The sequence below is a fragment of the Corvus hawaiiensis genome, chromosome 5, assembly GCF_020740725.1.
Source record: "Corvus hawaiiensis isolate bCorHaw1 chromosome 5, bCorHaw1.pri.cur, whole genome shotgun sequence".
In the NCBI taxonomy this organism is placed as follows: domain Eukaryota; kingdom Metazoa; phylum Chordata; class Aves; order Passeriformes; family Corvidae; genus Corvus; species Corvus hawaiiensis.
The window spans coordinates 19,498,392-19,522,989 of NC_063217.1; the positions used below are offsets into that span (position 1 = coordinate 19,498,392).

General features: G+C 34.3%; 1 protein-coding gene across 3 annotated transcripts in view; it reads left to right on the forward strand.

Moving 5' to 3' along the window:
• Positions 1–24,598, forward strand: part of TBC1D19 (TBC1 domain family member 19) — a 53,699-nt gene that overhangs the window by 24,785 nt on the left and 4,316 nt on the right. For 2 of the 3 annotated variants that reach the window (XM_048304817.1, XM_048304820.1), the window contains 13 exons: positions 1,326–1,400; positions 2,336–2,399; positions 3,326–3,372; positions 4,932–5,042; positions 5,872–5,944; positions 6,788–6,826; positions 9,241–9,353; positions 13,278–13,352; positions 13,821–13,883; positions 18,220–18,304; positions 20,582–20,626; positions 21,844–21,876; positions 24,177–24,286. In XM_048304817.1, the coding sequence (XP_048160774.1) occupies positions 1,326–1,400; positions 2,336–2,399; positions 3,326–3,372; positions 4,932–5,042; positions 5,872–5,944; positions 6,788–6,826; positions 9,241–9,353; positions 13,278–13,352; positions 13,821–13,883; positions 18,220–18,304; positions 20,582–20,626; positions 21,844–21,876; positions 24,177–24,286 (933 nt within the window). The remainder of the gene's footprint in view (positions 1–1,325; positions 1,401–2,335; positions 2,400–3,325; positions 3,373–4,931; positions 5,043–5,871; positions 5,945–6,787; positions 6,827–9,240; positions 9,354–13,277; positions 13,353–13,820; positions 13,884–18,219; positions 18,305–20,581; positions 20,627–21,843; positions 21,877–24,176; positions 24,287–24,598) is intronic. The other variant, XM_048304819.1, reaches the window with a different exon arrangement.

Below are 24,598 nucleotides of genomic sequence, written 5' to 3' on the forward strand. Positions count from 1 at the left end.
TTTCTCTGGCAACAAAACCTCACTTCTTAGCAACATAGTAAATACCCTTTAAAAAAGATGAACCAGTTGTGGCTTGCTGTTGTGTAACTGCAGCATTTGAAAGGAATTTAAATATGATAATACAGTTGAAGAAGAATACGATACAGAGTTTGATAAAAAATGTGCAATTTGGAAAACATTCCTTACAGTCAAAATTCAGATCTGTTTTGTTTATGCAAAAGAAAGTGAAGGGATGACTTGATTGTGAGGAAAAAATTCTGGTGAAAGATAGCTTTTTTTTTTGATGGAAAAAGGTATGAGAGGATCTTGTAAATGATCTTGTAAATGGAAGCTAAAATGAAACAATTATAGACAAGATTTTAGTTTGTTTTTTTAACAGAACAATTGAACATCTGCCCTTCACTTCATTTGCTTCCTGTCTAATAAACTGCAGCCTCTTTTGGACAGAACTTTGAGGAGCATGGTTAAACAGTAACTAACTGTTGTAGAATTTGTGTCTAGGGCAAATTACAAGTAATAAATAGAACTAAATGAATTTAAGAGGAGTCTTTGCATTCATGTGATTGAGGTCTGGCTTGTCATCCACAGAAAACTAAATTAAGTATAAAACCCACCAGTGGTGCTGTAATCACGGAAGCGAAGTACTAAGTCTGTTGACAAGGAGATCAATACTAATTGGCATTAACTTCAGAGGAATTAGCCGTGCATTAGGCACTACTGAAGCCTAATGCAATGTTCAGAAGAATCTGTTTGCTTTTTAAGCTGTCCACTGGCCACTGAGGTATTGTCTACTTCTGGTTTTCTCTGATTAGAGAACTATTTCCTGAGCATTGTGTTAGAAGAACTACTTTTTTAATCATTACAGAATACCAAATTTTTAACTTTCCTTAGTTTCTGACATCTAAGTTACGTTTTGTGGAGAAAGACAGCCAGTCTTTTCAGGTCACAAAGTGGAGAAGGCATTTGCTATGCACAGTTGATTGACCTTTTAAAATTGTTAAATGTTGATCTATAAAGAAGCTTGATCATTAGGCATATATAAAAATCAGTAATTGTGAAATACATGCTTTTTTTGAGATCTGAAGTATGAACAACTAAATTTTCTGGTTCTTTATTGTGTTGTAAAGAATGAAATCTGTTTGATCTATTGTTACCATATAAAGAAGCATGTAAATATTCCCTTCATATTTTTGCAGATGTCAATCAGTCACTCTTGTTATCCTTTCATATATATCTGACTTTAAAAAACTGCTTGTTATTACATGGTAAATTTAATTGTCAGGAAAAAGAAATTCCATATTATTTATCTTTTGTGTGTGTTTTAGGGAAGCTGGGAGAAGCGAATTCTGAAAAGTCTGAACAGCATGTGCACAGAACTCAATATCCCACTAGCACAGAAGGTAATGTATTGTTAATTTTCTGTTGTCAAGCTGACATTTTCTCTGAAATTAAGCCTTGTCTTGGATACTTGTAATGTGTTCTTCATTTTACACATGGCTATCAAGAGCTCTAGGTCCAGTATCTAAACAATTTTAATGCAGAATAATTTTCAGAGATGGTGGCAATGAATGCATCAGCTTAACTTGAGAGAAGATGAAGGTTCTAGGTAGCTGTTGCAGTAATTATCTTCTTGAGGGAGAAGCATGTTGGAAACCTAATTACTGTGTTCACTGCTCTTAACAGAGTATTTTGTGTGCAGACTCAGCTGTAGAACTTGAGCAGCCTGTGTGCGATACAGATGTACTTTGTGTGCAGAGAAGGCTGTAGTTGAACTGGTACATGAGGAGAGAGAGATACTGGTACATTGCTGATTTTGTTTGTCATTCATTCTGGTCTGTTTTTTTTGGTTTTTTTTTATTAATATAGAGGCTTTAATTTTAAAGATCATGGAATTAGGAAGTAATGTTAGAATGTTTTGTTCATTCTCCTGTTATACCCCTGTGATAGGTAGCAGAACCTCTATGGTTCATCATGAGATAAAGGATGCAGCTGTATCTGTTTTTCATGACTGCCAGGGATAGGAATTTGATAAAGTCCAACAGCTCCATGGAATGGGCAGTAAATCTTCAGTAACATGAAATTGAGTACTAAATATCCTAAATTCATTACTAAACACCTGAAACTCTTTAATGGGCTCCTTTTCTTCCTGGAACTGGAACTTGGGCTTTCTACAGTGTAATGTACCTTCAGGCTAGGGATAATTTGTAAGCAAATAAGTTTGTATTGCTATTTCATAAAACGTTGCATTAATGTATAGTTGAATACATATTTGAAATAGGCATGTTTTTATTCATTCTGTTAAAAAAAAGAAGGTACACTTTTTTGTTCCTTTCAGAGGCCTGTAAATGAACAAAAAGAACTGCTTAATAAATGGAATGAAATGGGAACTGATGAGCCAGGTAAGATCAACTAAATTTACATGCATTAAATTTTTTGTACATAGAAAGGCAGCATGCACATCTTACTTACCAGTCAAAGGCTAATCTAATCTCTCCAAGGCAAATTGATTTCCATCTTCCTTTCATTGGTAATGTGTCATTATGCATAAATAAATACTTATTTCATTGTTACTTTGTTTCAAGTTGTTGTACTAATATTGAATCATTACTGAGAGGTTATTGTATAATACTCCATATTCCAGTGCTTTAGAGATTTATTCAACTAGGACACACCTTCTCTTATTGTAAACTCAGGCTAACAGAAAATGTGCAGAACTATGGATAATTAAGCTCAGATGTTTTCTTGACAAAAGATAAAAATAACTTTCGCACAGAATAATCAGTGATACTATACTTCGGGAGAGCAAGGCTAACTCTCATGTTAGCTCATAGCCAAGTTCCTTAAAAGGGATTTTGCAGAGGTGCTGGTTTGTATCACAATACCACCTCTCTGATGGCAAACACTTTTCATGGATGGTCTAGTACTACTCCCCAGTTTTCATTTGACAGCAATATGTGTAGTTCAACAATCTAAGCTGTTAGAAAATACCCTGCTTTTGAATATCGTATCTCTCCCAAGTCTGAGAATGGTTCAGTTTAAACACGAGGATTAAGTAAAAGCTTCCTGTGACTGCTGTTCACAGAATCATGGAATGGTTTGGTCTGGAAGGGAAACCCTCCTCTTCATTTATTTGGGGTTTACAAAAATAAGGCATTATCCATAGCATAATCATGACAGAATATGTGGTGGTTGTTGCCATGATATTTGTGATGATGTTATTTTGACCTTTAATCTGTTATTTAAATTGCTGGATCATGTTATAGATATGGTGCATGTTTTTTTCATCTTTTGGTTTTAACATAGTGTCATTGAAATCTTACTTCAGATCTAAGTCTTTTCCGGCCTGTTTATGCACCTAAAGATTTTCTTGAGGTAAGCAGCTATGAAACAATACTCAGCCATTGGCTTGTATCCATTATAGTCTTTTATGTGAAGTGGGAAAAAAATTTGTTAAGTGTATTTCATACTAGTTGTCATTTATAGCAAGTGAAATTTGGCATGGTTTTTATGAGTCCATGTTTGGTTTACAAAGCCAAATGCTGTTGTCCCTTTTTTTTTTTAACTGCAGTTTTAAATTGTACCTGTGATGAACTTCTCCAAAGCATAGTCCAGTTTTTTCCTCTGAGAGTGATTCTCAACTGATTTTGTAAACCATTTTACATTTCAAATTCCAATATGATAGGCTCATAAAACACAATATGTGAGTCTGATAGACTGATAGTAGATTGCAGACTTGTATGCAGTTGAAATTGTAGATTGTCTAGGAAGGTTGTAAAAAATCAAACGTGAAACGTAACTGTGTGGAATTTCAAGGCTTTTGTATGTAATCAAACCGAACCATTAAAAAATTGGCAACGGTGGAATCTTTAAAGTCTGAAATGTCAGTATTATTCATCATTTTCTATGACTCAAGCACAGATCATCATAGTAAAACAGAACTTATTACACATTACTCCTTTTGTTCTGTTAATCAAAATACTGTTGAAAATGTCTTATTTTGTTTTCCATCATTGTACTAACAGCCGTGGTGTGTTTTTAATCTTGGATCTGTAAATAAATCCATCTGGTTTTTTGGCTTTATTCAGTGACCCTCATGATCACTCTCTTTTTCTTTTATACTGTTTTATCTCCAGAGTTTGCAGTTTCTTTAAATTTACAAGTCTGACAGTGAGATTATACGGTGTTAGAATACTTACAAGAGTGACAATTGTAGAGGTACGATGTTATGAAAGAATTTCATAAGAGCTGGAAATTCGTGTTAGAAAGAATCTTTGTGGTTCAACATCATATCAAAATCTATACCTTGCAATAACAGTATGTAAGAGACTATAAATTCCTTTATAGGTCACAGTTACTTAGCTTGACAGGATTCCTTGTCCTTTAAATTTTATATTTGCTTTAGGTTTTCAATTCTGTAATTTTTTTTCTTCTATGAAAGAAGATATTTTGATATATTGTTATTTAGTAAGGAATTATCTTAGTAGCAAACTATGTAGCAGTTTTATTGGAAGCTCTCTAAGATTGCCAGTGTAAGAAGATGGATAAAAATTCTTTCAGAAAAAAGTAATGCTAAAGAATATCCTAGATACTGTAGCCATCAGAAGTATACTGTTGGCATTGGAATAGCTTCAACAAGGAAGTAAATTTTAGTCAAGACATTACTATGTAGCCAGTACTTAATCGCATATATCAAAAATCATTTCTGCTTTTTTATTTCATAATTTGAAGTGACTTTTCAAAGTAGAATATGTTCACTTCCTTAAAATTTTAAATCCTTTTTGATTTTGAAAATGTTGAGATATAATTTGATAATTTGGGTCAATATATTTAAGTTGTGGGAAATGCTTTTATGCTGAATGTACTGTTTTTAATACTGATGATGTGAAGAGCTCTGAATGTAAGCAAGAAATGACAGAGCTACAATTTTTAAGGTACTGATGAATCTTCGAAACCCAAATTATGAAAATGGAGAGCAGCCTAGTTTCAGAAATCATCTGGGGCTAATTCAGGTTCCTTTAAAAGTTAAAGATATCCCAGAATTGGTAAGTATATTATTTTCTTATAAGAGGTTTCTGTAAGAGTTATTTTTTCTTATTGATGAAAATTATTCTAAAGAATAAAAAAGAATATTAGTATCATCATAATTTTATCCTTTTGAAAGTGAAAATTACTCTAAATATGTAGTTAAAATGCAGAGCATAAAGAAGTTCTATGAATAAACATTTTTAATGAAAAAGAAAACATAAACAGTAAATTTTCTGCCATTAGGGAAGTTTTAATTTTATGTCACACAGGTTTAATTTGTGCCAGAAATATACTTTTGTACATGTTATTCACTTAATCATTGTTTTTCTGTACAAGAAACTTAAAATTTATAGCACATCTTAATCTACAGATGCTGTACAAGATCAGTAGCCTGACAATGATTTAACTTCTGACTTTCTTCTCAGTATAATTTTAAATCCCTTTATTTCCAGGTTGTAAATGAAAAGAAATGTTTGAGTACTAGTGTATTATAATTAGAAATAGGAGAGTTTTTCTAAATGCTTCACTGATGAGGCTCTTGGAGATTTTATGCTGGCAGAAAAACTTTCGCCTGGGTTGGAAAAGAGAGTGGGATTAGAGATTCTTAACCTGATCTTTCATTCACCACTGTGCTACATCCAGGTGTAGCTCATACTTGACATGCAAACTGGGGCTTATAACTAAAACTAGAGTAAGAATTGATGTGAGATTCTATTTCAAATGTTTGCATTTAGAAGAACTTAATTTGGTTTAGAAAATATTCACATTAAGCCTTTCAGAAGAAATCTCAAGTGATTTAGAGAATTAAAATATTATTTACTTTTTAATGGTTCTGTTTCTTTTCAGAAAGAAGACTTTAGTGAACTAGGTTTAAATATAGGACAGCTAGGTATTGATGATTCAGCACAAGTGCCTCCTGGTAAGCTAATGCCATGCTTCAGTCATTCAAACAGAGCACCAATGAGTAGAATACTTTGAAATTACCAAAAAATTTGTGTATTTGTCCCATAGTAAAGCATAAATATTTGTTCTGTAACTATCATTGTAGTGATTTTCATAGTAAAATATATCTAATAATAGAAAACATTGCATATATGTAGAGTCAGATTTGGGGAAGATTTAAAATTGTCACCTTGAGAACACATTAATTTCAGTGTGTTTGAGCACTTCAGGATCTAGAGAACCACGTGGCCTGTTTCCAAAAATACAGAAATTATCAACAAATATTAATCCAGCTAACAGATAGGCCTATATAGATATATATTTATATATATATATATATATATACACATACAAGTATACATACAAACATACATACACACGTATTTAAAATAACAGTTGTCAAGAAAATATTACAGGACATATACATATGTTAATATTCAGTGACTTAAATAGTGCATAATCTCTGTTGGTTTTCCATGTATGCATCTGTTGCTGTAGAAGGAGGTTTTAAAATGATCTTTCCACATAAAACTGGAAATCACTATAGTATCACATGATTTTTCTTTTTAAATGGAAACTTACCTAATTGAAAATCTAGGTTCATGTAATATAGTGCTGCTTGGATGTTTGTGTTTTTGAAACACAAAATTAGTTTTTGAAAAAGAACTTTGACTCTGATGCAGGTTAACTTTTAGTGATGTTAGCAGTAAATAGCAACTGAATGTAATAGTGTGTGGTAAAAATACAAAATACATAATCAGCTGCAGAGTCTTTTTTTCATTTATTTTTTGCCATTCTTTTCTGTGTCTTTATTCTCTAGAGTTATTTGAAAATGAACATGTACGTGTTGGGCAGAAAGGTATGGATCTGTTTTTATCTATAATAAACTGTGAGTAGTTAGGAATGCATTTAGTAAATTTGTATATTAATTTGCATGTACCTCTTAGAATTTTAAGAACTTAGACTAGCACAAAGCATTAGCAGTAATACCATTGTAATTTTGGTAGACGATCACTAATACTGTTGTCATTTAGACAGAGACAGAAAAGCAAACATTTGCAGTCTATCAGTAGCTATCAGATAAAAAGCTCCACTGATCTTCCAATAAAAACAAAATAGGAAGCACATAGACATATCTTCTTGGTGACAAATTAACTTATGTCACTACTGAATTTCAGTTTAAAATTAAAATTCTGTGGACTCCCTTCTCTGCACGCGAAGTTCTCATCACTGTAATGGGATTTATGCCTTTGTGTCAGAAGAATCTTTTTAATGATCAGTTGCAATTGCAAAATATTGCAGTACTTAGCCACTATAGAAAATTCACTTACTTGTCTCTCTATACTGCTTTTTCTGAAAAAGTTCCAAGATTGTTTTTTTTAGGTTAAGAAATAACCTACAAAAGAAAGGGAAAGTTAAAAGAAATAATAATTTAATAGTTTAAGTTTGCTTATAAAAGAAACATACAAGGAATGGTTGAAGTCCACTAGTATTTACTCATTACTGTCTCTTCTGATTCCTGCTGAACATTAGCACCATCAAAAGAAAAAATAGGAAGGGTACTGTCCCAAAAGTGCTCCATCCTAACTTTTTTCTTGCAGTAACAAACCAGTGATCTTTCTTTCTTACTTACTTCTTTTGTTGTCATCTTTCTGTCCTGCACTGTCAATTTTCTAATCCAAGAGCAACTCATTAGGTACTGTCCACCTATCTGTTCTTTTCCCATTCTTCCAAATAAATTCTCTTTTCTGGACTTCTACAACCATTCATTCAACTCCACATTGTTTTTCTTATTCGTCATCTCTTGTCTGTGCAGAGCAGCTCTATTCTAGAGAATGCCTTAGCTTTTCCTAAGTGTCTTTACCATAAACTGAAATCCCATTTAATTCAGTGGGAGTCCTGTTGCATGCTCTAATGGGTGTTAGTTATGATTTTGTTTGCCACTGAGGTATTCATTTTGCTTTTATATTAGATGTATTGGCAAGTCTGAGGATTTTATTTTGTTGTGTTTAGCAAAACCCATCTTGTATACCAAAGCTACTTCTTCATATTTTGTATGTCAGTAAGAAAAAGTAAGGTAAACACTCATGGACACCAAGATGAATCACAGTGTTTCTGAAGTTTTGTGGAGGATGTAGGAAGAGGGGGAGGGTTTGCCCTCTTTGTGCAGAAGAAAGGATTATAGAATGTCTGTGTTAGAGCTCTGCAGGTTAAACAGTAATTTGGCAAACTGCTCTACTCATTATTTAAGTGAAGAGGGAAGGAAAGAAAAATCAGTTAGATAAATATTTAATTCCAAACCTCATCCTGCTAAGTCATAACAGGGCAGATATTGTGAATATCAAATTCAGTGAGATATAGAAAATCAAGCTGTTTCAGAGACACGTCAGAAAAATTAGAGGATATGGATTTGGAAACTTCTGAGTAGCAGTCCAACACCTATCTAATGTCTAGATAATAACACAAATTAATCCCAACTCTCTCTTTCGTGAAAGACATTTGAGGTATGAGGGTACAGTTAATCACATAACCTTGGTGAGGAACACTTTTACCAGATTACAATAGCTAAAGATGTATGTCTTTTAAGTTTGTAGATTTAAGTAGGCAACGAGATAATCTGTTCTGTGGTGTGTACAGTAGTGTATTCAGCACGAGGCCCTTGTGATAGAGTAGCCTAAAGCTTCACAACAATGACCCATATAAGCAAACCTGTCAACAGTAAAGTATTTGTTTTATGTCAATATGAAGGCAAACTAACATCTTCTGAGAAAGTCTTTATCCTCCAGAATAAATATACCAATAATGAGAGAACAGGACAGTACCCTCTGGAATGGAAAACTCTGGCCCCACAGTTACCTGTGAAGATACATAGTTAACGTGAAAAGAAGGGAGACACAAATAAACCAGAATGAGTGAAAATCTCCTATTTGAACTGAGATACCACTCATAGCTAAACAGGAATATTTTGTGGCTGTGAATGGATGCTTGTTCTGCATGGTGCCATCTTAGTAGCTGCAACTAGCCTTGATACAGTCATGTGTACTACTAAGTGCTATTTTATGACAGAAGGTAGTACAGCCTTGTTGATTAATACCACTTGCCTTGTTTCCCAAGGAATTACTTAAAAATTGCACTGTGGAAACCAAATCTTTTCAGTATTTTCCTATTTGCTAATGCTTACAGCATGGGAAGCCAGTTTTTAAAGTTAAAAATTAAGGTATTTGATAGAAGTCTTACAGTACATCAACTCTTTACCTGCTTTGTTTCTTACAGTTTTAGCAGAGCAAGATAGTGCTGCAGCTCAGCAATATGTTCGTCAGGGATGTCCAACAGCACTCCGAGCTGATCTGTGGGCCCTCATTCTTAACATTTCTAATCAGCCAGAGGTAAGGAGCAAAGGGAGAGTAAAATGTCAAGACCAGGTGAGAACATAAAAGTGCAAGCACATATCTTCTAGAGATCTTTTTTCCAAAATAGAAATGCTCTACTGAGTTGTCACAGAAACTGATAAAAAAATTATGATTTAAAAAGCTCTGTGCTGTGGTGAAGTCTTTGCTGCTCTTCCTAATTTTTTAATAGATATGTGAGCAAAATACTGTAGAGCAAATTATTCAGTTGATCTGACTGTCTCCTGAGATTTTCTTACATGATGCTGACTTTTTTTAGAAGGGGGCAAGAAAAAAGATCTGGGAAAAAGACTGAACCTCTCTTATCTTTGCTAAGTATTATATAAAGAAGGTGCATTATATATTTTTCCTGTTTGTTTGACCCTGTCATCATATGCATGTACGTATCTTATAAATTGCTTTATATATATATATACACTCTGCATATATACAATCAAAAAGACTTAGAGAGAAGCTGGTAAGATGTGAGTTGTTTCCATGTTCCCTTGTACACCAACATTTTTTTATTGTACCTTATAGTTGATGCAAGTCCTCAACAATGAAATCTTTTGCAGTATCTGAAGCCATGCCATAGTTATTATATTTAATATACCTTAAAAAGTTAAATCCCTCTTTAAAATCTTTGCATAAATTAGGAAGACTTTGATGTGAGGCTTTTATATGTACATAGTATTTTACCTTGTGATATTTTTTATGCAGCAAATATTTGTCAGCTGTAGATGAAAAAGAAAAATAAACTGTGTACACATACCTTATTCTGAGACTGAGTGCAGTAGATGTTTTCCTTTAGGAGACATTCTGCAGGATTCAGAGCCTTGAGACTCAACTGAGTAGACTGTGTGTAGGGAATTAGTGGTGAGACAATACTTTGTGATGATGCTGAAAGAATTCTAGAAAGATGAGGACAAGTGGCTTGAAAATGGTAATGATAACGTTGAGACAAAGTGATAAGGGTAGATAAAGTGATGCAGACTGGGAAATTTGTCTACTACTTCGAGATTGTTGAAATAAAGGATAGAAATAACAGTGAAATACAAAACGCACCCTCACCCCCCATAAAAACCAGAAATTATCAAGTCAGGAAAAGATACACTATCTTGGAGAGAATAATTTAAGATCTGAGGTAAGTGCATGCAGATGCTTTTCTGTCATGCAAAACGAAACTGTTCTTCTAATGTAGCAGCTGTCAGAATCTTGTGTCTTCTTTTCCAAGACTATTTTTGGATAGCATTTGTTATCCTGGGTTCTAAATTCAAATTGTTTTATGGACTTTGAGTACTAAAAGTATAAATGCATTTGAAAAATAGATTTTCTGAGTGAGACCTAGCAAACTCCCCATGGATCAGGTAGGATAGCGTGTGGGTTACCACAGCTATGTTGTAAGCTGAATTGCCATGGTCCAGTTTAAGCATTGCATTTACTAGTGTTTCACAGCAGTAAGCTGTGACTACTGCCAGAATGCTAACACCCTGAGATGCTCTTCTTGCATAGACTGAATACATGGCTTTATTTTTTGTAAAGTATAGTAAACAGTTTCCATATACATGTAGCTGTTTCATGATCTGCTGAATTTCATATAGACTTTATGGATTTATCTAACACTTATTTTCTCTATCTCTTGTGAATGGTTTCTTTGCTGGAGTTGAGTAGTCTGTTTGCAGGCATTCCTTGCTGTAATATTTCTGATTTGCAGCTTAGGCTCTATTACATTTATAGCTGTATGAATCTCTAAATCACATGAACCGTGAATTTCCTTTCTTTAATGTAAAACGTTATGAGGGTTTGGTGTGGGCAACATTGTGTGTGCTAGCATCCAATATCGTTGTTTGGAAAATTTTATCCAGTAAAGCTCAGCCTCTGTACAAAGCTAATATACAGCCAAGCAAGGGATGATACTAACAATCTAGCACTGTAATCATAAAAATGATAAACTGTGAGCTCGGTATGCAGGATTATTTAGAAATGTATAAACACATTGCCTGACAATGAATTGTTTCTTAGGTTTCATTTGTAATGGTACACTTTAGAGGAACTGTGTTAAAAGAGCCTTTTTAAGGTTGCAAAGACAAACATTTGAAGGTGAACAGTGTCACAGTTATTATTGTCTGTGTAAACAGTCCAATTTACTGTATATATTTTTTAATCATATGATCCTGAATCACAGAATCACAGTTATTTCCTGTGGGATGTCTGTCTCATTGCATGAAATGGATAGTGCACGGTTACTGAGAATCTGTTTAATTTTTTTCCCTTCTGTTCGTAGTGTTACACAATTGTTTAGTCTCTCTGCATGCTACTGAAACAGTGCTTAGGAAAGAAGTTTGTTCATTGTCTGATGGGCTTTTTCTTCCGCTCTAATTTTTTTGAGTTAATAGGTGGAAAATCTTAATTCTAAAAATTCCAGCATGCAAAATTCTATTTCAAGTTATATTTCAAGTGAACAGCTTGTCCTTCCGGTCTTCTTAGAATCATAGAATGGTTTGAGTTGGAAGGGACCTTAAAGATCATTTAGTTCCAACCCCCTGGCCGTGGGTTTTATTTTTGTTTTGTGGTTTCTTTGGTTTTGGTTGGCTTTTTTTTAATATTAGCTTCTTGTGTTTTAATATAGACAGTCATTAGAGATGGCAAAAAAACCATTATTCATTTGGCAGTGTTACACTTGATTAGACTACAGTATTGATGCTTTAAAATTATGACCTGAGTATTCAAGTAGTTCTTTGTAGCTTTGAAAAACAGAATGTTACGTTCATACTGCAGATAATTTGCATTTAGTAAATATTTATGTCTGATCCTTCCAAAAGAAATAGTGTAATATTTATACCTCCCCTTTTTATTTCTCAAAAGGAAAATTTAAATATTTTCCCTGTGGGAGGCATCAGTACTTAATAAATACAGCTTTTGTCCTCATTTCAACTTAACAGTTTAGTAATATATTAATTCTGATAGCTTCTAAGTGTGTACTATTCACCATTCTCTCTCTCTCAAAATTTCATCTTACTTCCCATTTGTTCTTTAAATCTTTACTCTGGACTTGTCCATTTATCAAAAAGATCAGCAGTAAATCTGTAAAGCTTAGAATATACAAGTATTTGTGGGGTGTCCATACAGACACCTCGAAATCAATGTAGTTTTATGAAGTGGGAAGGATCCTTGGGACGGCTGATTGAGTTTATCAATTAGTTCAAATCAATCAGAAACTGTTATTCAGCTGTAGGTGTAACGGCAGAGAGGAATTTAGGGATTTGGGAGTTGTATGATGACAGTGCAGTATTTAGTTCTATTTTTACTTTGCAAGCTCTTTCTAAGAAAGAAGGGATAGAATAAGTAAACACAGAGAAGTTTGTTCTGATTCTTCCCCATCATTTCACCTGTATGTGTGTTCTGTAGACATTCAGGAAATAATTGGAGTTTAAAAACAGGTCCTAGTTCTTTGTACTCTTCACCAGTTTTTTATATGTATTTATCATTTCATCTTTGCACAAATTTAAATTGTTTACAGGTTCATACTAGTTTAATGTCAAATAATGCTATTTTTTGCACCAGTTAGAGCCTATTGGTGGAGAGGTGCATGAAAATAGAGGGCAATAAATGATTTTGAGCATTGCAGAGGTTTTAGGTGTAGAGAGAACCAAAGGTTGGAAGATACGGGTCTTTGGTTTGAACTGGTCCCTTCACTGTCATTTTATTAATTATCTGAAGGGGAGGTCATTTTATAATGTCTCAAATCTCAATTCTTAGGGCTTAAACTAGAACAAACCATGATAGATGCTTCATAAATATGCAGTGCTTTTTTTCAGTTGAATAAATGCTTTTTTTTCCTCAATTGCTGAAAATTAATTTTTTAGTTTAAATATAAATTCTGGTCATGTCTCAGACTGATCATGATAATATTTTTAATTTTAGGACATCTTGTATTATGAACAGCTTAAGTCAAATGTGATTCAGCATGACCTTTTAGTGGACAGCCTGATTTACAAAGTAAGTAATTAACTAAACAGTGAGTGATTTATGTGCTCATCACACTGGTATCGTGTTGTTGGGTTTTTTTGAACAAGGAAATTACTAGATGGTTTGGTTTTGAGGAGTGTAAAAATAATTACTGCGAACTTATTATTGTGAACTCACTCCTTGTGCCTGTGTTGTCTCTCATGTAAGACATTTGAGTTGAACCATTAAGTCATACAGGAACGATATCTTCATCTGAAGGAATAACTTTGTGAGAAAGAACCAACAGGGTATAACTGCTTCCATGTCAAGTTTCAACTCTGAATACTTAATCATCAAGTTAATATGGCATTTTTTAATTGTAAAATATGGAGTCTAAGGTTAACTATGGTTCTTTGAATGAAAATGTAACAGTGTCTTCTATCACTGTGTTAAGTTTAGCCTCCATGGGAGTCTGAAGAGAGGTCTTTTGGCTTCAAACTCTTGTATTTTTTATTACAGGATGTAAAGCTGACAGCAAGCAATGATGACTACTATTTTGTGTTTGAGGATTATTTATATCAGGTATGTAACTGTTTTTTGGTTAGAAAACGTAGGAGGTGCACTCCTGTGGGATTGTATCATCTTTGGAGAGAGAACTGCCTTTGTAAGGAGAGTACAGTGGGACAGATACATCTGTTTGCTGCATTACATATACTTTCTGTTCTGAGTAGCAAACTTGTACACTTAAACAGATTAAGCAGGGCAAGCTTCTAAAACTCGTGCTATGAAGGACGATGTCTTTCCAGTGCACTAAGCTGGAAAATATGAAGTCAGCCATATTTTTCCCCTTTCCAGCTTTGCAGTAAATAACCCCGAACAATTAAAAGCTGTAGTGTACAGAGAAATTAAGACTTGACAAATATATTCAGGGTTCCATTTAAAAAACCCCCTTGCTTTACAGTGACCTACTGAAGTAAGCATAAAAGATATTGTGTTGACATATTTTTAAATTAAAGACATTGATTCTGAATAAGGTAGTGATAGGTATGGTTACTTGTCGGATTGCTCCCATTGCAAAGATGTTTATAGCAGTCAGGAATCCAGATAATTTATAAAGAGTTATCTTTGTTGCTGCCTATCAAATGCCCATAAATAGAAGGAGGTTACATCTATGAATTTCCTAATGTGTAGTTGATTGCACTGTCAACATAACTGTCATGCAGCAAACTTAACATTTCGACAGTGCTTTTGATTTCATTTGTCACATCTGTTATGTTAGACTTGCTTAATTTTTTCATTTAGAGCTATGTGAAATGAAATAATTTCTTCTTTGATGGGAATATGTAAAACTGATAGTAATTTAACTAGGCAAGAAACTGTGCTTAATGCTGTTTAGACCATATAGATATAAAAATATGCAGTACTATTTAAGCATGTCTACATATAGTTTAGCAAACAAGCAGTTGAACATTAATAGTTAAGACTATAACCTCATGAAATTATGACCTTTTTTATTTAAAAATAGGTACAATGTTAAGATCTGTATCTGAATTTGTTTCAGAATTAAAATTTGCAAACTTAATAATGAACTCAAACATTGATATTTGTTCACAAAAATATGTACATGTAAGAGTTTTTCTTGGTTTAATGGTCAAAGATGATCTTCATTATTGTAACACCATGTCTTCATCTCGGGATATGAAAATCTCATTCCTGTTTCGTTTTCATTCATTGTGTAGACTACTATGGCATTAATTAGTCATTAACTGACAGTTGCAGTGGACACAGAGTTATAAACTGTGAAGAAGTATGAACTAGCATATCATACAATCTTTTGTTTTAAAACTAACAGAAATAGATTTTGTTCATCATTCTCAGTATATAACCTGGTTGAACATTTTCCATATTTTTATATCTCTATTGACTAAAAGAATAGCTACAGAATGAAAATCATAAAAGAGACTAACCTGTCTTCAGTAATTTGAGGGAGACTCACCAAAAATCTTTGAAAAATTATGTGGCTAGTTTTACTGCAAGGCCTTGAGGAAGAGAATATCTCAAACTTCTAATTATTTGTTGCTCTAGTTTCGATTGCAATTTTGTGGTATTCTTCAGACTCTACTTTAGAAGAAAGTTATCCATTTTCCTTGATAATTTCCTCTTTGAACCTAATTTGCAAATGGTTTACTGCCAAATTATTTTGTTCTATAGCCCCTTGAAAAATTCTTCAGTATGAGTCACTGTGATATGGGATATTATTTATTGATTTAGTATGATAAGTGGAATTAAATATTGGCTAAATAAGATAGATAATGAAAATGTTAGTTTAAACCAGATACATTATTTCTGGGTTTGCACAGGGTTTATGGCTTTTTTTCATGACTAGTTACTGCCTCTTAAGTTTTCGAAGTAATTGAGCAGAGTGTGTCCTTTGTCTGTGTGTTGTGGAATAGATGAAATGTCCATCAAAAAAAGAAAATTCGGGCTTAAAATAATGATGATATTTTGTTGGATTATTGGTACCTCTTTAGTAGCATACAATCCTTTTCAGGAAAAACAATCTGAAATGATATCATTTATTTCCTTTAATATCTTTGCTTTCTTTATCCTTAAGTTTACATATCTTTATTACTTCTTCATAATTATTGAAATAAACTACAGGTACTTTTAATAAAGTAATTTCTTTTTGATAAAAGCTTTGACTTTGGGTTTTTTTCTTTCCCTCAGTGATTTGAATTCAGTGGTTTTCTTTTCAGTTGGATTATAAATATCCAGTAATTTGCTGAATATTTCTGTACTTGAAAAGGTGTTTGTGCCATTGTTTTCTGTAGCACTATCATTTTGTTAGTGAGAAAAATAACACATGGATTAGTAAACTTGTAAATTCATTATTTCAGGCCAGAAGTTCAATTTGAATACTTTAGTCTTACATCCTGCATACTGAATACATGCAAAGAACCTCACCCGGAGCTTTTTAGATATAGTCATAACTTAGGTTTGAGTTAGAGTCTATCTCCTATAAAGATGCAGAGTGTTCATTTAAAGACTTCCAGATACTGGTACTGGACACTGTATTCCTAAAAAAGAGGGCCTCAAATGAGGGTTACATTCTTTCTCCTATGAGAGAACATAGTTTATGTCCTTTTCAGATTAGTTTCTCTTTCTTTCACCTCAGTTAACACACACATAGAATTACATTTGCTGGTGTATTGTTATTGTCAGTGATATTTTGGCAGCTATGAACATTATTGTGTATTGCACAAAAATAATATTTAGCTTAAACTGTTTGAGATAAAGAAACCATTCGTTTTTAAAAGACGTTTGTATTATAGAAATAGTTTTGAGATTCAAAAAAGGAAGAAGTCTCAAAATATGACCTGCTTTCCATAAAAAAGAAAACATTTAAAGCAGTAATATTTGGATGTGTCATTTTGTGCGTTTCCTTTTGACAAATGCTGATATGTGGAAGATGTTTGCACCAATTAGTGGGAAGGAAAAATCCATTCATTTTTATTCACAATAAATTATGTTGTGAAACACCATCTAAAACATTTCCACCTTTTACACCTTGACTACTAAAACAAACTCTTAAAATCTTCAAGAGCAGAGTGTTCTGGGTTCAGCTAGGGTAGAGTTAATTTCTTCTCAGTAGCTGTTACAGTGCTGTGCTTTTGATTGGGAATGAGAATGGTGTTGATAACACACTGGTATTTTGGAGTTTTGCTAAGTTGTGTTTATCCTAAGGACTTTTTCCTTATCTCATGCTCTGCCAGTGAGGAAGCACACAAAAGAAACTGGGAGGGAGCAGAGCCAGGACTGATCAAAGGGATGTTCCACACCACAGAACATCATGCCCAGTATATAAACTGGGGGGAATTACCTGGAATCAGACAGCCAACCTGGGTTTGGCAAGGGTTTGGCCTTAGTCTTTTTATTATCATTACTACTATCATTTGCCATTATTCACTTACTAAACTTATCTTATCTCAACCTACAAGTTTTACTTTGATTCTCCTCCCCATTCCACCGGGGTGGAGAAGGAGGGGGTTGAGCGAGCAGCTGAGTGATGCTTAGTTTCGGCTGGGCTTAAACCCCAAAACAGAGGGATTCAGGCGTGCAAAAGTCATCGGTGAGTTGAAGTCTGCCTTACGTCTGCCCTCTCATGTTCATTCTTCATAGTGCAGGCTTTTGGTGCGTGAAAACGTGAAGATTTTGAAGTACAATACTAATTACCACATATTTTACAAGTCCAAATAGGATGAGATTTTATTGTTATTTTTTTCTGTGAATGCTTTTACTTTTAATTTTATACTCAGTTGCTGTGAATACAGGTTTTTTTTTTTCATTTATGTTAACAATAAACCCCAAATATACTTTACAGTAAACAATGTGCATTTCTGAACTTTAGGATACAAGGTGAACATTATAATCTGTTTTTTGAAAGAGCTGAATTTCATGCAAACATTTTATAAAGATCCTGGGAATGAAAGCAAATGTAAGTTCTTCCAGAACTGCACACATCCGAGAATGTAAATATTTCATTTGCTTATTCACTTACTAGGACATCCCCAGGTCATAGTAACTGAGTAGAAAAACAGTCTAAAAGATGTAAAAGCAGCCAGGTGCATGCACAGTCACTAATGTTGTGACAGAAAGGGATAAACGCCTGCTGAGAGGGAAGGAGGAGGGTTGAAGAATGTGAATGTATAACTGATAACAAATGAAGGTGAATGTAAAATCATAGGAAGTTCAAAGTGAGCCTGGAAATATGAACAGGAAAATAAACTTAAGTTGGTGAAGAGCTTTCAACCTTATTGGCTCTCTTAAATAGCTTCTAATAGGTGCTAATTAAGGCAGTTCCTTAAATTTGTTTGACATTACTTTGATCCAGTTAGTCAGCTGACTTTCTTTTCTGCAGGTGTTACTCTGTTTTTCCCGAGATACATCTGTATTGGAGCACTTTACTTACAGTAGTGCCACCCCGCCCAAATCATACATACGAGGTAAAAAGAGTTGTTTTTAAAAAGATCGTGTTGATTTTTGTTGACTGCTGCGGTAATACAGTATGTGAATTTACTCTGTGTTCATTATACCTAGTAGACTACACATAAAAGAATGTTAATAAAAACAACATGTATCCAGCTGACTTCTGCACAGATTCTATTACAACAATTTAGAAGCTGATCACATAAAGGCCAGATTGCAGTGTTGTTCTTTTACTTCAGTTTTCTGTGTATAATTCTGCAGTGTTCTACCAGAGGAAATGAAACACGGCCATGACAATACAGTAAAATTGTGACAATGTCTATCTTCATCAGAGCAAGAAATGTAAATAGACAATATTGTCCTCTGCAACTCCAGTAAATTCAGCAACTGGAAGTCGTTGTAGAACATTGTCTTTCCAAAGCAGTGAGTTTTGCAAATATTTGTAGACAGAAGCAGAACATGTTGCTGAAGAATTGTGGGCTCTGTTCAATGGTGTGGGAGAGTAGCGCTTTACCAAGCATACTTAATACTGATTTTTTTAAAAAGCATGGCATCTTCCAGAGTATTAGCTAATTTTTGGATTTTCTTTGACTTGAGGTCTCATTATGTTTCTTGACAATTTTTAAATTTCATGTTTCAGTCCACTTGCCTTCTCTGCCAACTTCTGATACCATTTCTCTGGATGTTTCCATGTTTCTTAGAACCTCACCTGCCTTGATTTTACCTAGAGGTTCCTAATTTTGCCTTCCTTCTTGTGTCATTCGGTAATCCAGTCACTTTTTTTTCCCCATGTACCTTCACCTTCTATATTCCCGTTTACTTCCTTGGTCCCTGGTGCCTGTCTATTTAGCCAAATATGATCCCTTAGTATTTTTTTTGCACAGGACCTCTGCTGACAGTTTTCTTCTTGCTGCTTCTTACGTTGCTATGAGTAATGTTTGTTTTCTAATTTTTTAGTTCCTTTTTTGTTGTTTTTTTTTTTACTCTCTTCCACTGAATTATGGAGTTTTCTTTACCTATTCCTTGAAATGAGCAAAGGGCCCATTTGCTCACCTGAGAGCAGAACAGCAGTGGAATCCCAGGTTTCACTTCAGACACAGCCATGGCAGCCCAGAAACACAGCTATGCAGAACATCCTGCATATTCCTAGACAAATCTGGGGAATGATGTTGCTGATACCTAAATCTGTGCTGTGTAAATCCGAAAGGCTTGTATGTCCTATTTTTAGCCAATTTTCCAAGAGATGTGCTTTGTGCCAAAAATACTCATCCTCCCAGATTATAATTCCTGACTGCGCAACAAGCAAACTATTGAAAGGAAAAGGAGAAAATATTTTTTAGTTTAATGAAACAACTCATTTGTGTAATTGGAAAGTACTGGATTTTGTTTTCATGGGCTAGTAGGCAGGAGTTTTGCAGGTTAATTTTTATTTAATTTTAGTCAGTTCATGCTGTAGGAAAATATCAAGGTCCAGATTCCATTGAACCTGACCAAAGTTTCATGTGCTGCTCTTCTACTGTGAAGACTAAACAGAATGCACAGAATATTCTATAAATTCTCATGTAATTAATTAAAATTTTTTGTTGAATGTTCTCATTTTAGAACTAAAAGAATTGCAGGTTTTAATTAGCTATAATTATGCTTAATAACACCTCTATATTTCTAAATAAATTGTTTTTATTAAAGGATTTTGGATTATTAGGTTCTATAGTTAAAATATGGTTTAGTAATATAATGTGTTCATTTTGCAGGGAAGATAAAATGTTATATGGTCAGTCTATATGATCAGTGATTTTCGTGACTTAATTCTTTTGCATGCAGCAGATTACTTAAATATTTGTTTGTTATCTTCCCCTCTGTTGCAGACCTAATGAAGCCTTGAATCTTCTTTATCTGTGGTTGTATCTGTTTAAATGCCTTTCGTGTCCCTAGGTCAGTGTGCCCTTACTCCCTCCTAGCTTCACAGTCTTCAAGGTCTGCAGCAAACACCTTTAGAGCTCTTAAGACATACCCAAATGGAAATCTCAATGGAACAGCATTGCTGAAATTTTCCTCCTCTCTTCTGTTGTTTGTCATCCTTCTTTGCTGGTGCTGCATTTCAGTTTTATATCTGACATTGTACCTGTCCCATTGCATTGCTTGCTTGTTTTAGACAATATCAGGTGGTCAGTAATGTAATTAGTTACAATTTTTGTAACTGTAACTTAAAATCTACTTTTTAAATTTAAATGATTTAAATCTTTTTACCTTTTTACGGCTTAATGACAATTTCTTTGTGGTTTGATGGTTCACAGGAAAACTTGGAATGGAAGAATATGCTGTTTTCTATCCTCCAAATGGTATGAATTATACTGTTGCCTCCTCTAGTGGTAGATTGGCAAGATACAGGATTTTTTTTCTCAAATACATGATAATTCCTTTTTCTATTACAAGTTATGTTTTGCTGTCACTGTGAAATTCATTAATTTAAAAGAGTAAGCTGGAAGAAAGCTACTCCAAACCCACATTCAGCCTGGTGTTGGTAGTCATAAGCAGAGTTTGTCTAAGCGTGTGGTAAGGAGAAGGAAAACAGCTTGTGGTGCAGCAGCTTGTATTCAGTCTTGTATTGGCACTTGGAAGATTTAAATGATACATGCTGAAACTGGCTGACCTCCCAGATTTTCAGTACTCAACAAACCACACCATAAAGTCTTTTCCTTTCAAAATTTGTGTTCATATTAAAACTTCAGACGCAGCAGATCTATGTAATTTTAAGTTAATATCATTGCTGTTGTTGTAACTTCAGTTATTAAAATTGTTTTTTTCAGCTCTTACCTTGACCGTTTCAATCCCTATTGAATCCTTTCCCTGCATTTGTATTTTAAGTTCAAGCTCTTTGCTCTTACTTTCAAGGCCTTACATCACCAGTCTTAAATCTGTATCTCTGGCCTTGTCTTTTATGTCTTCTGTATTTCAGTGGAGTCATTTGCAGTACAAACTTTTGTTTCTCTTTTCTCCATGTTTGTCTCCACAATTCCTTGCAGCTTTGTAGCCATGAAGCATTGTTCTTTTGATTTTTTGCCAAAGCAGCTCCCTCTTACCAGTCATATATAAAATCTAGTGAATGGGAGCTGGAAAGGAGGAGAGACCTGTCATGCTACAACTGTCAAGTACTGTGAATGTTCTGTCTGAGTACTCCATGAATTACTAGAGGTCTTGGCCTTCTTTTTTTCCTACTCTGTTTTTGTCAGTGCATGGCATTTATGGGTTGTCATGTACCTGAAATTAGGTTCTGATATCAGCAAAGCTTCTATGTAGCAACTTCATGGAAACTGAGCTTTACTTGGCTTTCTAGGAGCTATAGCTTGTGTTTAAGCATGTAATTGGTCATACTGACGCAGGTGATACTGTAGTTAAGTATTTACAAGATGGAAATCTGTGCAGGTGCAATAACAAGGAAATACTTTATTCCTGACGTAGGCAGAATACAATTTGATAACGTGGGGGGGAATAATGTTTTTTGCATGGATAAAGAGGACTATAAAAGAACAAAAGAATAAATATTTTTGTTTCATAGGTGTAATTCCTTTTCATGGCTTTTCTATGTATGGTAAGTGTGACTCTCATACACTAAAACCTCAGGATTGCTTTTTGTCGTATTGCAGTTTAAAGCAGTATGTGCTCTCCTGCAACTTTTAAACTTGTGTGTGTGCTTTTATGTTTCTTTTTATATGAAGATTGTTGAATATAATTTTAAAAATTTCTGGCTGTTTTATTTACTTATAGTATAGCTCGCTGCCACGTGGGAATTTCTTGTTTGAGAGCTAATAGCTGAGCTAAGCTATGCATCTTAATGTGTATGAATAGAGGGATGAAGTTTACCAACAAAGTCTCTTTTCTTGTGCTTCGCTTCTGGGTAGACCAAGTTATGTATGAAAAGAGTTTTTAAAAACAAGAATAATGTGACAGGCCTGTTGCTCTATCCATTTTCCTACAAGAGGTGTTAAAAGAGCATTACATAATAGAATGGTTGCTAATTTACTGCACAAAGGAAAGCACAAATATCAACAAGATTTTTAGGAAAGAAGCAGAAAAATCTCCTTGGGTTACAGATGTATTGCAGCTATTGTAGATGTGAGATTAGATGTTTTGGCTTTTCAGTTTTTTGTTTTGGTTAATGAAAGGTATTTGTAGCATCACAGGGCAAGCACATTGTAAGATTATACTTAAAATGCTATGTTTTGCTAATAATAAAGTTTAATGATCTCACAATCATTAAAATCATGCAATTTAAATATGAAATGCAGATTTGAACCTGAGTAGGGAATCTAAAGTCTTTGAAGTAATGAGCACTTAAGTTACAAACTCTTCCTTAGGGACCCACTAGACGGTGTTCACTTGTTCCATGTGAACTGCTTTTCAAAATGTTTGGATACGACTCTGCACTTGAGAACAGTGTCTCCCAAACTGGGGTGGGAGTTCCTCCCTCCCTCCTGTCCTTGCTCTTCGCACAGGCTCAGAATACACTGGCTCTGAGAAGGAGGAAGGGTGAAAAGCAAGGCAGCAGAAATATGGTAATGTAGCTCAAGGCTGTGGGCACAGTGGCTGGGACCAAGCAGAGCATCTTCTGTATTCCATGCTGTGCTGCTATATGAGGAAGTGTCTGGGTCCTTAGGAAAATTCTATACCCTTTTTCCTGTTTGCATGCATACACTGTCAGGGTGCCAGCTGTCAGAGGCTGTTCTGTTACCCTGTTGGCCTTTATGTACATGTGCACGCTGACAATTCCACCTCCATCTTCAAGTATTAAAAACATGAACACGGGTGACACCCTCTGCTTTTCTTACCCCTACAGAAATACACGTTTCTGTGAACATCTCACCCTACCTTAGCACCCCACCTCTCATACACAGACACTATGTTTTTTATTAAGCCACCTTCTCTGATATTTAGATATGAAAATAAATTCACACATGCATGTATCTGTATTTATATATAAATGTACCTATATCTGTGTGTGTGTCCATACGTATGCAGATAAATGTATCCATATCCAATATGTTAAAATGTAAGCTGTTAACTAAAATGAATGCACCTGTAAAATGAAGCAGTCAGTGTGATGAGTGGACAGATCAAAAGCCTATTCACAAAAAGGTATAAGGACAACTGTCTGTGAAAATGCATTGAGTGAATGGACTGTCCGTCTCAAGGAACTGGTTATGTTTGTGTGTATAACAGATTTATCTATATGCTAGACTTTTATGAAACAAGAAAAGTTTCAGAGTGCCTGTTTTACAAATGTAATCAATTCTTATTTTGAATCAAGTGTACTAGAAGACTTCTAAACAGTAAACTACCAAATGTCCATGATTTACAGATCTTGTAAGAAATAAGCACGTCTTTATCAGTTTGTCATACTTAGTGATGTTATTGTGGCAACCAAAAGCTGTTCTTTTAATGTTTTCATTTTCACAATATCCATCTTCAAGCAGTCTTACAAATAGGGCATCAGTTTGGAGCTGGTCACTGGGCCCCATGGTGCATTGAAGGTTACAGACAGTTGAATCAAAAACTTGCACTGTTCACATCGCCTTACACCCCAGAGATGCTCTCCTTACAGCATATTTCTTACGGTTCCGAAGCCAGCACTGTAGTAAGCAGGTTCTAATCGGTTTAACTTTAAATATGTAGGAATAATATACAGAATGTATCATATTCCTTTTTTTGACTTTTTACATTAAATGATAGACTGTTATTGAATACTTCTTTCTCAATAATTGGTTTAGTATGTTTTTGTAAATTGTGGTACTATAAATTAATTGGCTTTTCCTCATACTTCATGCACTTAATCATTGAACTCTTTCAGCAGTTTACAGTGTTGAGTCAATTATAATTCTTTTATCCTTTCAGTTGCTCCACTTTGTTTTCTGTACCATGAACCTTCCAAATTGTATCAGATATTCCGTGAGATGTATGTGCGTTTTTTCTTCAGACTCCATTCCATCTCTTCTCATCCCTCTGTAAGTTCATTAGGAATTAAATCCACTCACTCGATACTCTGTTTGCTACAAAACAATAATATACAGTAGCATGGTTTTCTATGTGACTAAAATGTATCCTTTTAAATATAATAAAATATTTCAGGCAAGCTTGGGAAATATTAGGTAATTCCAGTCTGGATATTGTTGTTTTCTATGTCAGTGTTAGTCTTTGCTATCATGTACCTTATTAAAATAGTAAGTTCTCATTTTATGAGGGTATGGGTTCTTTTATAAGAGTCAAATTTTTTAATCTAATAGGTTTCTCAGTTCAAGGGGTCACGTAAATGCAAA